The sequence below is a fragment of the Equus przewalskii genome, chromosome 11, assembly GCF_037783145.1.
Source record: "Equus przewalskii isolate Varuska chromosome 11, EquPr2, whole genome shotgun sequence".
Lineage (NCBI taxonomy): Eukaryota > Metazoa > Chordata > Mammalia > Perissodactyla > Equidae > Equus > Equus przewalskii.
The window spans coordinates 32,550,254-32,563,537 of NC_091841.1; the positions used below are offsets into that span (position 1 = coordinate 32,550,254).

Consider the following 13,284-nt stretch of genomic DNA (forward strand, 5'->3'; position numbering starts at 1 on the left):
GCCAATCTTTTTTTTTTTTTTTTTCCCCTGCTTTATTTCCCAAACCCCCCTGATACATAGCTGGATATCCTAGTTGCAGGTCCTTCTAGTTGTGGGATGTGGGACGCTGCCTCAACGTGGCCTGACAAGCGGTGCCATGTCCGCGCCCAGGATCGGAACCCTGGGCCACCGCAGCGGAGTGCGCGAACCCAACCACTCGGCCACGGAGCCGGCCCCTCCATTTTTATTATAACGGTACAGTCATCAATTGTGAAAAAAAATAAAGACTAAAAACAAACCACTTCCACAAAGGGGAAGTAAAAAAAGAACTCTCCAAAGGAGTGAAGGAAGAGAGAGGCCTGAGGGCTTAGGAAGTACAGACACAGGTGGCTCGAGGATCAGGGGGACAGCCCAGTTTCTGGAAGGGATGGCAGACGATCTGGCCAGGAGGTCTCCACTGACCTCCGCAAGAGCAGTGTGGGCTGGTGGGGTGGTCACCGAGCACAAACCACAGCCTGGCAAGGAAAGGACGGCACACAGGGCACGAGAGCATAGGAAGGCATCGCCTGCACCCCGCTCCAGCACCCCAGGGCTTTACAGAAGCCGACACACGGAGGGAAGGCAGGGAGGCAGTCAGCGGAGAGAATGCTCCTACCCCAGGACTGTGGAAGGCTGACATCACAAAGAGGACAGGAAACCTAGCGGACCGGCTGGCAGCAAATGGCACGCTTACATTTTGTTCCTTTGTCACTCCCTGCTCTCGTACAGATTATGTATTTTCTTCTTTCTCTTCCCACATCATTTCTCGAAACCAAGTGTGGTATTTCTCTTCTTCATATTGTTCTATTTTTTCTCTCCCTAGGCCTCTGTTTAGTCAGAAGAAACCCTAACACAACTGGGAATGAATTAAAGAAAGTGCTTAACGTTCCAAAAGAGAAGGGCCCAAGGATGAGGCGACCTCATTCACACGCCCACAGCCAGTCAGCCATAAACACTGGATAAACGCCCACTCGCCTGGCACTTAAGTGTAAAATTAGACCTCTCTTCTGCCCAGCAAAGTCAACACAGCTGCTACTGTCTTTGCCAATCCTCCTGCGGAGCAGACTAGGAAGTGGTCCCCACCCAACACGCCCATGTGGTCAACACGGACAAGCCAAGTCCAGGCCAACGACACACTGGATGCTGTGCACTGCTGCTGCAGCTCTGATCTAACCTTGAAATCATTTCAAAACAGAAAGACAGAAAAAGATTATTATTACAAAAAAGAATGAGTAAAAAAAAATACTGCTAGCAGGAATGCAAAGTGAACCACCGTTGGGCCTTATAAGTTCATCTCCTCTCACTCAGTAATTACTAAAAGGAATCTAAACTAGGAAATCACCAGAAACTTAAACAAAAGACTTAGGTTCAAGTGTGCTGATCGTAATGCAATGATTTAGGATGGGGTGGTGGTGGCAAGTCTGGGGAATGCCAGCAGAGCCTGTGTGACATGAGAGAGCAGTGTCTCGCTGTCCACGCGCTGTCACCCCACTGTGCTCCAGTGCCGGCGTGGCGGGCCTGGAGAAGAAAGAGCAGTGATCCGGAGATGAGGAGGGCATGGCACCCATGTGCTTCAATCTCATGCTCGATGGCTTTGTTTTTCTTTCTAACTTTAATGCCTTAGATATTTTATAATAATTTTGAAAAGGACAAAGACTATGGGGAAACTCCTTAAGCTGCTGACAGTCATTTCTAGAAGACAGAAATTTGTACAGTGTTCTTCACACTTCTCTGTGTTTTCTAAGTTTTCTACAGTAAGCACATATGACTTTTACAATGGGAGAAGTAACAAGAAAGGGAAAAGAAGACTGGCTCACGGTCTACCACACCAGGGCTCCAACCTGTCTCTGAGCCACTGTAAGAGAAGGACAACACAAGACAGATGGACTGAGAAACGAAGAAGCAGACCCAGGAATCATCAAACACCCGTCCAGTAAGCAAAGGAAGAAAAAAGGAACTGATCCAGAGGGGAAAACTTGGTAAGCTGAGTCTGGATGACTCACAGGTGAGAAAGAAGAAAGAGGACAAAACACACAAAATCTTAAAACAGCACTCACACATCCACGTGCACACACCCCCACAGGGAGAGAATCCACACAAACCACAACAAGCGCCGGCACACTGGGCCTCTAGGGGGCGCCGGGGGAAAGCCTCGGCACAGGGTGCAGGCAGCAGGAAGGCCCTGAGATAAGCCCCAGCAGGAAAGCAGGGCTCCCCCGCTCCAGCATGGCCCTCAGCCTGCACAGGCCTCCCTCTGCCTCGGGCCCACGCCCCCACCTGCAGAGGGAGAGCTGATGGCACAGCCCAGAGCGGAGCAGACAGGAAAAGTGGAAGGGATGGACGGATGCAGGTGTGTCCCCGCCCCTGGCCGCCAGCAAGCATCCCTGCAGGACTAGGAGGGAGAATCCCACTCGCCCCTGCCTCCTCTGCCAGCTGGGGCTGGTGCTCTGCAAGGGGAGGAGGAGATCGACCCCAGGTCCCAGCCCCTATGCCCACCCCCAGATACCTAACCCACAGTCCTCCAGGCACTTTGTCTCCAAGACCTGAAGCTGAGAGCCACCAGTCAGTCAGTCATGTGTCGTTGGAACTCCTGTAGCACTGGAATGGAACCTGTAAGCCACAGCCAGACTAACAGGTCACGAACAGTGCTCCCACGAGGACCCCACCTCAGGTAGGATGGCGTGCCCCCATCCCCAGACTCCTTCAAAGAGGAGCTGGCTTAGGTCAGACTCCTCTCGCTCACTGGCAGGCAGACCCGCCCGCTAACCCTAACATAACACACTACAGCAAGGATTTTGGAGAGAGGTGTTTTGTGACAAATCAAAGACCAGGGAAACATTTTCCACTCTTATCTACCGGCAGTTATTTCTTAAGGTAAAACCTCATAGGTTTCTTTCATCAGTATCTTGGAGTTCTGTTAGTGCTGCTCATACGTGAGTATAGACCTAGCATCCTTTTAAACCTGCTTTATAAACATTAGATCCTCATAAACCTGGGAGACACTTAGGAAAAGGATATCACCCCATCTGACAGAGGAAACAGACCAGCTCAGAAAGCACAGCATGGCAGCGGGCACCACGGCTGAGGAGTCCAATCCTGTGTCTGACTCCTACACCTGCTACCAAGCAGCCTGTGGCCTGAGTGACCTGTCAGGCTGCACATACTGCTGGGTGAGGCCCATAAAGGCAACGTGAGAGCCCTCATAATTCTCGGTGAGTGTCCCGCTTGAGTCTACGCTGCAAGTGAGGGGCCACGTGTGGATTTCTTGCCCTGGCTCCAACCCCTTACCCTCAGTGGCCTGATCGTTTCTGATGCCGACCAGTTCAAACAACCAGTACTCACCATGGGTTGTCCAGGGTCTGAAAATTTCACTTTAATATCCTGCAGATGTTTTAAGATTGGTTCGTCATATTCCTAGTCACAAAGAGAAAAAAGAAATCTCTAGTGGGCTTTTTAAAAACAATACACATTTCCTCACTGAGTCACTGTTGCATACACTCCTAACTGCTGGATAATTACCCCTGTTGGAATTCTGTCCTTGTCAGGTAATAACTCCTAGGAAGCCACCTGAATTTGTTCACCAACTACCAGTCTTAGAGTGGAAGCAATGAGATGCCATCTTCCTCTGGCAGAGAGCACAGGTAACCACCAATGCCAGGCAGGAAGGGCAGGTCTTCAATGCCAGGAGCAAGAGCCCTGACTGCTTCCATACCACCAGCTGCCGCTGCATACGGGGATCAAAAATGCCATCAAATAAGACTGCTGGACCTCACTGTCTCTCAAGAGACAGAAGAAACGCCTAGATCAGCCACTGGCCTTGGAAGCCAAGGCCCTGTCCCCTCATTATGGCACGTGGCAATAAATATCCCAAACCCACAACACACACAGTCAGTCACAGCCAAGGACACTCACAAAGCATGTCTGAGACCTAACCCGCAGGCACTACACAAGAGCTTCTAACAGCGCGATATGCTTTTACAGGTGACCATTACTTAAACTCAGAATTTACTAATGTCTGTCATTTGAGAAAGTCCAGGGGACGGAAAAATCTGAAAAGGAATGAGGAGGCTTGAGACCCAGTAAGCGAGTACTAACACAGGTGTTTCATTCGTAAGACAGTTACTTCACCCCTGAAACCTTCACCCCTGAAGCCTGGGGACAGAGCCTAAGGACTTCTTGAGGTTCCATTAAGTTCTAAATTGTCTTATAACTAAACTACCCACTTCCCAATTTTAAATTCCTTTAACATAGAACAAAACAAAAAACAGCAACAACAAAGGTATCTAGCAAGTTTAGACAAAAAATAACCCAAAAACAGTTTTTCAAGTCGGCACATAAGAATGGGCCTGCAGACTACGCACAGTGCTGTCTGGCACATACGCCTCGTTCTAAACTGCCGAGACGGACGTGATCACTAGGATGCTTTCCAAATACACGGAGCAGGATCTTCACATTCAGCCCACTCAAACTCGCAGTACCCACTGGTATTTTCCCAAAATTCATGAAATTACCATTATGTTCTTAAATTCCTCAACCAGCCACGTATCTTGAGGGCCAAGAACTTCATATGGCCCAGAGCATAATGCAATGCCCTAAATAAGGAGACTCTCAAAAGCACTGGCACTAACATAGAGGTGTTGGGGAGAATGAAAAGAGACACCTCATTAACACATGGCTAACTGTGGTACTACTCTCAAAACCCAAGGAAATGCTATGGGGGAAGCAGCCATGGTCATCCCTGGATTACTAACTAGCTGGCCAGGCACCACCAGGAGCCAGGTTACCCAATCAAGTCACCTAACTGGCACCAAAAAGCCCACATCATGACAACCCTGCCCCCAATCAGTGTGTGCCCACCCAGCAGCATCAGCACCACCTGGGGGCATATTAGAAGTGCAGGCCCTCAGCCCACCCAGACCCAGAGTCAGAACCTGCATCTCTGTGTGATGCCCAAGTGATGGGTAGGCCTATTAAAGTATGAGAAAAACTAACTCAGGAGTCTTTCCGACTGCTCTATAGGCACGGGCATTTTCAACCCGTGGGGCACATTAAAATCAGATAAGAACCTCCACAAACACCCCAGATGCTCACTGACTTGGAGGTGGGGAAAGCACTGATGTTGCTATTTAGTTTTAAAGTTGCCCAGGTGATTCTAACATACAGCCAGGGTGAGAATCTTGTTCTAGCATAATTATTCCATTTTCCCAGCGAATTTCTGGTTCATGGCATTCCTTTAAAAGTAAGGTTTTTTTTTTTTTTTTTTAAGGAAGATTAGCCCTGAGCTAACTGCCAGTCCTCCTCTTTTTTGCTGAGGAAGCCTGGCCCTGAGCCAACATCCAGGCCCATCTTCCTCTACTTTATATGTGGGACGCCTACCACAGTATGGCGTGCCAAGCGGTGCCATGTCCGCACCTGGGATCTGAACTGGCGAACGAACCCTGGACCACTGAAAAGTGGAACGGGTACACTTAACCACTGAGCCACCGGGCCGGCCCCCTAGGGTCCAGTTTTCTTAAACCCCACCTTTTCATATGAAAAGGAAGCTCAGATGGGAAAAGAGAGGCTACTCTGAGCCACATATTTTAGATGTCCCCTGAGTTTGGAAGGAGTAAGAAACACATTCCTTCGATCCTTTCTTAAGTTTTGGTTACAGGTAAGCATCAAACGAGGCAGCAGTGACACAAGTTTCTGAAAGCCCTTATAAACCTAACTGTGAGATCTCACGCAAAGTCCAGGAGACCTGTTTGCACGCCACCACGGCTGTGCTCTGATGTGAGAAGCACCGTGCTGACCTGTCTGGATCAAGTCCAGATGCAGAGATGACCATCTCTGTGGACCCCAGGCAACAAATCAGGTGATGAGACTTTGGGCATACTTGTTTCTGTATTCTAGAAACTTCTACCATAATTCAGTTCAAGGAAAGTCAAATTTGTTACCTTTTAATTGGTTCATCGTTTCATTACAGAAAGCCTGACAAGGCAAGACAAAAAACAGAATGACTGCCTATTCCAACTTTTTTTTTAAATAGAGACTTTTTCAAGAGAAATGATAAGAAAATATTAGAAACTTGCTATGTATTTAATACAACTAGCAAGGGTACACAACAGGGCCATTTCAAATTTCAAAGATCAATCAAAGGAGAGGTTTAAGGACGTGCCAGTGAGAGTGTGCAGGCATGTAAATATGCTCATGCGCACACACACACACACCCCTTCATTGCACAAAATCCATTTTTCCACTCTGCTCTCCCATCCTCACACTTTCCTGCTTGTTCACATCACAGGAGGACGAAGACGGGTCTTGGACCTGTTAACAGGCTTTGTGGAGGTGAGGTAACAGACCTTTCCTAGGAAGTAAGCCGACTACAAGTGCTGACTAATGTTCAGAGCTGCTGCCCTCTCCACTACAACTGCCACAAGGTCACACGGAGGGTTCCAGCAGTAATAAGCTGTCCTGGTGAGACCAAGAGCACTCACCTGAGGGGTCGGTCACAGAAAGTGCCTTTTCACCCACAATGGAGAATCATTAAACACTCAGTGAACTTGTTCAAAAAATAAATAGTTTTAAGACCAAAATCTCTCTGCAAGGTGGAAATCTGCTCACCTGGACTAATTCACTTAGCATATCTACGTTTCTAAAGATGGTAAACCAGAACTCCGGAATTCCTTTGGGGTTTGGCTCTTCTGCTGTTGCTGCTTCTTTTTCTGCTACGACTACTTTATTTTTCATGTCTCCCTAAAAAAATAAAGATGCAAAACAGAACATATCACAAGACAACAAATTGACAAATAATTCAATGACTTAGTGCAGAATATAATTTCAGAATCCCACACCAACTTCTATTAAAACCCTTGTTCTCTGGATCTGTATCTCTCAGACCACTGTGCACCTCACAATTTCAAATGCTTCTGCAGGACAAAGCATTCAAGGCATTCCATCCAGACATAAGTTCATGATATAACTTTGTACCAAGGGAACAAGAAGCTAGAGATGACACAATGCCACCAAACTTGGGAAAGGCTGTCCAGTGCTAGCTCTTTTAGACGTCCACCCGGGGACAATCACCTACCACCAGATGCAGACTCCCTGTCTTCAGCCACAAAACAATGCCAAGCACCCTGGAGGGCCCAGTCTAAGAAGACAGTGATGACAATCATGACAGTGGTGGCAACGTGGAGGGGAGTCTTTCTAACGTCATGGCCCCAGGGAAAAGGCAGGAGATTAACACAACACTCAGTGGAGCCAGAGCAAAGTGTGGCTGCTTCCTCACACGCGAGTCTTGTGAGGAAATGATCATGAGGGGCTTTTAAAACGAACAGAGGCAGGTCTTTCTTGAGCAATAAGGAACTGATTCACAACTATTGTGATCCACAGCCATGGCTTCAACTAGGCCAGGTTCCACTATTTTTAAAAGATCAAAAACATATACAGCTAGCCAAACTACCATACACTTAAAAAAAAGCCCTAAAAGTTAATAGTATAGGATAAAAGCTACTGTTCTGGGGCCGGCCCCATGGTTGAGTGGTTAAGTTTGCGCACTCGCTTCGGCGGCCTGGGGTTTCACTGATTCGGATCCTGGGTGCGGACATGGCACCGCTCATCACGCCACGCTGAGGCGGTGACCCACAGAGCAGAGCCAGAAGGACCTACAACTAAAATATACAACTATGTACTGGGGGGCTTTGGGGAGAAGAAGAAGGAAAAAAAAGAAAAAGACTGGCAAAAGATCTTAACTTAGGCGCCAATCTTAAAAAAAAAAAAAAGACATCAGAGAGAGCTAAGTGCTGTGAGACTTTCTGGTACCAATCCCAGCCCAGAAGAGAAAAAAGCTACTTTTCTCCCAAACATAAAATCAGGCCAGCAAAGGTAATCTTGTGGCATGCTGGGACTTTGTGTGGCAGTGGGATGGGATCTGTCACCAGAAAAAGGCTGTGAGCAGGCGATGGACAGGGCACATTACCAAAGGGCCTGCAATCTACCAACGTGAAGTGGCTAGAGGCACCCTGGCTACTTCCTCACCACTGCTGGTCCCTAAGCAGGGTCACTGTACTCTAGAGAGCAGCTATAGACAGTAGAGAGGGGAGACTGTGTCTGGTTCATCATGTTGACTGACGGCACATCAAGCCAGATGCCAGGCCAGGGGCTGCTCAGTACTCACTGTCGAGAAGAAATCTCAACCCACCTGAGGGTGAAGGAGCACCTACTGTCAGGAGGTCTCTATCCTATAAAGCTGTATCAGTGATTAAAAACCAGCTAAAGAGGTTTCTGATTCCTAACAGTTTTCAAACAGAACGTAAGCTGCACTCAGTAAAGACAACTTACCGCCAGTTTGTCCTCCTCTTCACTTTCGCTGTGCCATTCTGATTCCGCATCTGTTGGCTCAACGTCACCAGTGATGAATTCCCTTCTCTGAGTAAAAACAAGACCTTCTTATGTTAAGTTATTCAGAAACTTGAGTTAAGATGAGTTTGTAAATAATGTCTATGAAAAGACTGTGAAAACTGGTGCTTTCGTAACTTATTTTACAATTCTAAGTTTTAGGGCTGAAAGAGTAACATTCAACAATTCACTAAGTCTGGATATTTTATGTAAAGAAAGATGTGAAAGATACTAATTACATTTACTAACAGAGCTCCCTACCTTGTCAAAGAGAGGCTGGTATAGAGCTGCATACTTTCTTTCCAGGTCGTGGACTTCTTCATAGAACTTGGCTTCTATATGAGCGCACTTCACCTGAAGCTGTTTCAAGGCATTGATTCTTCTTTTGACGGCTTTAGGTAAACTAAGAGGGAATAAAAAACGTAACATCCATCTCTGCCAAATGAGGCAGCACGCTTCTCAATTTTATTGGGAGAAATTTAGGTTAACACAGAATTAACATCCTTACAATTAAAAGCTAAAAATTAAGAAAAGGACAAACATCCCAATAGGAAAAAACAAAAAGGAAGCTGAAAAGATAATTCACAAAAGTAAAAGTACAAATAATCAAACAGGGAAGAAAAGGTCCAAACTCACAAGATATCCAAAAGAATGTAAATTTAAAAGAACTGCTGTCTTTTCAACAAACTAGCAATTAAAAAAAAAAAATCCCAGGTTTGTTGAGGCTGAAAGGAGATAAGCCATCTCATTGACTCATCTTTCTTTTTTTTTTCCTTAAGATTTCATTTTTCTTTTTTCTCCCAAAGCCCTACTGGTACACAGTTGTGTATTTTTAGTTGTGGGTCCTTCTAGTTGTGGCATGTGGGATGCCACCTCAGCATGGCTCGACAAGCAGTGCCATGTCGGGGCCCAGGATTCGAACGGATGAAACCCTGGGCTGCCGAAGCAGAGCACGCGAACTTAACCACTCGGCTGCGGGGCTGGCCCCTGGCTCATCTTTTTTAAGGGCACACAAGAAGCTTGAAAATGTACTTTGGATCCAGTAACTCTACTTCTAAGAATTTATCCTAAGAAATAACCAAGTATCTATGTACTGCAAGGTCCACTGATATATTATTTGCAAGAGTGAAAAGCTAGAAACAATGCCAAGTTGAACAGGATTAAAACACAGCCTGTCCACAGTCACACTATCCAAGAACGCTCAGTGTCACATGACACAGACAGACATGCCGAGGGAAAACGGGAGACAACCAGACAAGTGCGGTTGTTGTCTTCTAGTCAGATAACTATCAGCTTGCCTTTTGATACCTTTCTATATTATAAGAAATATTTTAGTCTGTATGTATTACTTTTATAAATCAGAAGAAAAAAGCCATTTTAAACCCAACACAATTATTTCTTTAACCTGAAACCCTTGGTCACAATCTGGAAGGAACAGCAGATTCCTGGGCCTTGTCACAGACCCACACAACCCCCTGGGCGGGCCTGGGTCCTGCCCTCTGAGTTTGCCTCCACCTGGGCGGAGTCCTCAGGGCAGAGCTGGCACTAGTCTGCACACTTTACTGATCCTCCAGCCACGCACAGCACAAGTACCAGGCAGTTCCCACACAGAGTAGTTTAGAAAGTAATGAAACAGCCCTGAATCACAAAGGACCCCTCTCCTGGGGTATGAGTACACAGGCCTTAATTATACTCAGGGTAAGGTCCTTCACCAGACTCCCAACTGGAGTCACCTTTCTAGGACTACTGTTGGTGGAAGAGAACAAGGAAGCAGCAGAGTTAGCATTAACAAAATGGTAGAGAGTAACACCTGTGCTTCTTTTCTTCATTAACTGCACGATTTAAAATTTTTTAACTTTTCAGAGGCCGGCCTGGTGGCACAGCGGTTAAGTGCGCATGTTCCACTTCGCCAGCCTGGGGTTTGCCAGTTCAGATCCCGGGTGCGGACATGGCACTGCTTGGCACGCCATGCTGTGGCAGGCATCCCAGATGTAAAGTAGAGGAAGATGGGCATGGATGTTAGCTCAGGGCCAGTCTTCCTCAGCAAAAAGAAGAGGATTGGCAGCAGTTAGCTCAGGGTTAATCTTCCTCAAAAAAATAAAATAAAATACTTTAACTTTTCAAATCTTCTTAATGGAGTAAAAACAAGAAGGATTCTAAGTAAACTGGACCCTGATACCCTCCTTGGCCACCCTCCAGCCAGTTACAGTATCTACACACTGTTCTCCTCCTGCAACAGGCACTCCACGTGCAGTCCGTCCAAAGTGGAACACTCCTCTTTCCAGGAGACCTTGTTCGCAGTCCTGCATCTCCTCTCTGAGCATGCTGCCCACTTACTCGGTTTCTAAAGCCAGAAGACTAGAAACCACTACTCATCCTCAGCTCTTGTACTGCCGCCCAGTCTCACTACAGCCCAGTGATTCAGTGCGCAAAATCTGAAAACCCTGCCCCACTGAGTCAGCGCCCAGAGAACCCACTATAAGGCAAAGCAGATCCCAAGGGTCCCCTCCCCATGACAGCAGCCTTGGGGAACACTACCAAGCCCTGAGTAGGGGAACCACTGCGGAGGGCAGGACAGCTGAGACCAAGCTCTGTCTGACCGGAAGACAGAAGCCCAGTAGCTGCTCATCCCTTCCAGAAGCAAGACAGCCAGGCCCTGAGGGGGGCTGTCCTAGGATTCCAAGGTGGGTGTCCTTATTGTCCCCCCCTCAATAAAACCAGGACACGCGGGGCCAGCCCCGTGGCTGAGTGGTTAAGTTTGCGAGCTCCGCTGCAACGGCACAGGGTTTCGCTGGTTCGGATCCTGGGCAAGGACATGGCACCACTCATCAGGCCACACTGAGGCAGCGTGCCACGTGCCACAACTAGAAGGACCCACAACTGAAATATACAACTATGTTCTGGGGTGATTTGGGGAGAAAAAGCAGGGGGAAAAAAAGCCTGGCAACAGTTGTTAGCTCAGGTGCCAAGCTTAAGAAAAAAATCAGGACACAGACGCCTTCTAAAACAGCAGTTTCTGGTGTTGCCAGCTCGTGGCGGGGAGCCAGGGAGGAGTGGTTCTCTTAGCTAACCAGAGCCACGTGGAGGAGCAAGCACTCCGCCCTCTGCCTGGCACGTCCTTCCCCTGCTAACTCCTTCTTGTCCCGCATGACTCACATAAGCTGTCACGTCCTCTAAAATCGCCACAGGATGGCACTATGTGTAGACCTAGCAGATGACTCAACATGTTGCTTATTCTTTCCACAGATCTGGGCCCCTCCTCCAGAGTCTTTGGAAGCCCAGCGCCTGGCTCTCAGCAGGCAATGTCTGCTGAACGAAAAATACACTTATTCCGACTCTAAGGAACTGGGAAACATAATAGGTTTTTTCTGTTTCTCCAAGTTCTATCACGTCTCACTCACAGCATACTTACGTCTCAATGTAGCTGGAAGGAGTGTGGGAGACATTGTCAAGTCGTTCCTGTAGAGCTGCCAAAACTTGAGGATTCTGCATCACCTGATCTGTGAGCTTTTCTACCAAGAGTGAAAAACAAGGCCAAAATATTTAAAATAAGACCACCAGAACAGCCAAGAGTCAAAAATCACCAATACATAATCTACTTAGCTTTGTTTATCTAAATTCTAAATAGAGCAAGCAGCTTTTTGAAAACATCTGTTTCGAAAATATTTAACATTTATTTTAAAGGCATTTGATACTTTATGTTAATTGCCTGAGGAGGTGGTTATAAATCTACTGAAGGGTACCTAAGGGTTACTGGTTCTCACCTTAGGTGTTTAAGCCCCAAATCTCCCAACTGAGGACAGCATCACTTCCTAAATTCAGGTGGTCTATCTCCTGTCACCTCACTTTCTCTCTCCAAGTCCCACGGTGGAGCCCAGAAGCCAAGGCCAGGGACAAGGCACCTGTTCCTCAGAGTAAATCAGCACCCACTTGTGCTCCAGCTCACACTCCAGGAAAGCCCGACTCTCACCAGTTCACCGGTGGTGCCAGACTTTCAACCTACAATGTCCTTGTGCCCAAATCCACCTCCTCCACAAGGCCCCTGGGCCATCCCCCTACTAAAAGTCACTTGCCTCCGTGGCCACACTGTCTATATAGCTCACACACATTTGTACTGTTTCAATGAACAAGATACCAAGAGGGAAGTAGGTGTTCTTTTACTCAGCTGTAACCACGGAGCAGTACAACACCTGGTTCCCGGCACAGACTTAGTGTTTGTTGAACCAATTCCCTTATTGCCACCGTCCAGAATCCAAACTCAGTACCCACCCCTGACTCAAAAGGTAGTCCATATGTGGGAGTTCTCCCCATCCTTCTGTAAGAAAGGGATGTGCGCAGCAGAATACACCCAGTAGACACTCAATTTTAACAAACACAACCACTAAACGAAGCACTGTGTATGTGTATTTAGTGTATATAATCGTGTAGGTAGAAAACTGTATACATGCGTAAAATGTAAATCGTCAATGGGTGCTAAACCCACTACGTAAAAGTCTCATGGAGAACGGGATACCCACAGGGCACCCAACAACTTACTAACTAAAAGGACCCTTCCAATGGAAAAATCTGGAAGACACTGTCTTAACCAAGTCATCAACCTCAGTATTGACTGTCACAGGTCTAAACGCACTTGCCACTGCACCAGGTCACCTGTATGAGTCTTGCCAAAATGTTTACCCTGAATCTAATGAGGAGGAAGCCAGACTATCCAGAGTGTAGGCATTCTACAGACAGCTGGGCACATGCCTTGCTGAAGTGTCCCTGTAATGAAGGATATAAAAGGTGGGGGGTGACATTTGCAGCAATGTGGATAGACCTCGAGGGTATTATGTTAAGCGAAATAAGCCAGTCAGAGAAAGACGAACTCTATATGACTCCACTCATAGG

At 47.2% G+C, this 13,284-nt stretch overlaps 1 protein-coding gene and 1 non-coding gene across 19 annotated transcripts in view; both read right to left on the bottom strand.

The window, feature by feature from the left end:
* Positions 1-13,284, bottom strand: part of NAP1L4 (nucleosome assembly protein 1 like 4) — a 49,820-nt gene that overhangs the window by 15,861 nt on the left and 20,675 nt on the right. For all 18 annotated transcript variants that reach the window (XM_070565781.1, XM_070565780.1, XM_070565782.1 and 15 more), the window contains 5 exons: positions 11,810-11,909; positions 8,659-8,800; positions 8,341-8,427; positions 6,622-6,753; positions 3,361-3,432 (listed from right to left, as the gene is read on the bottom strand). In XM_070565781.1, the coding sequence (XP_070421882.1) occupies positions 3,361-3,432; positions 6,622-6,753; positions 8,341-8,427; positions 8,659-8,800; positions 11,810-11,909 (533 nt within the window). The remainder of the gene's footprint in view (positions 1-3,360; positions 3,433-6,621; positions 6,754-8,340; positions 8,428-8,658; positions 8,801-11,809; positions 11,910-13,284) is intronic.
* On the bottom strand, positions 2,547-2,669 carry LOC139074663 (small nucleolar RNA SNORA54). The gene has a single exon (XR_011524297.1). It is a non-coding gene; the product is annotated as a small nucleolar RNA SNORA54 (small nucleolar RNA).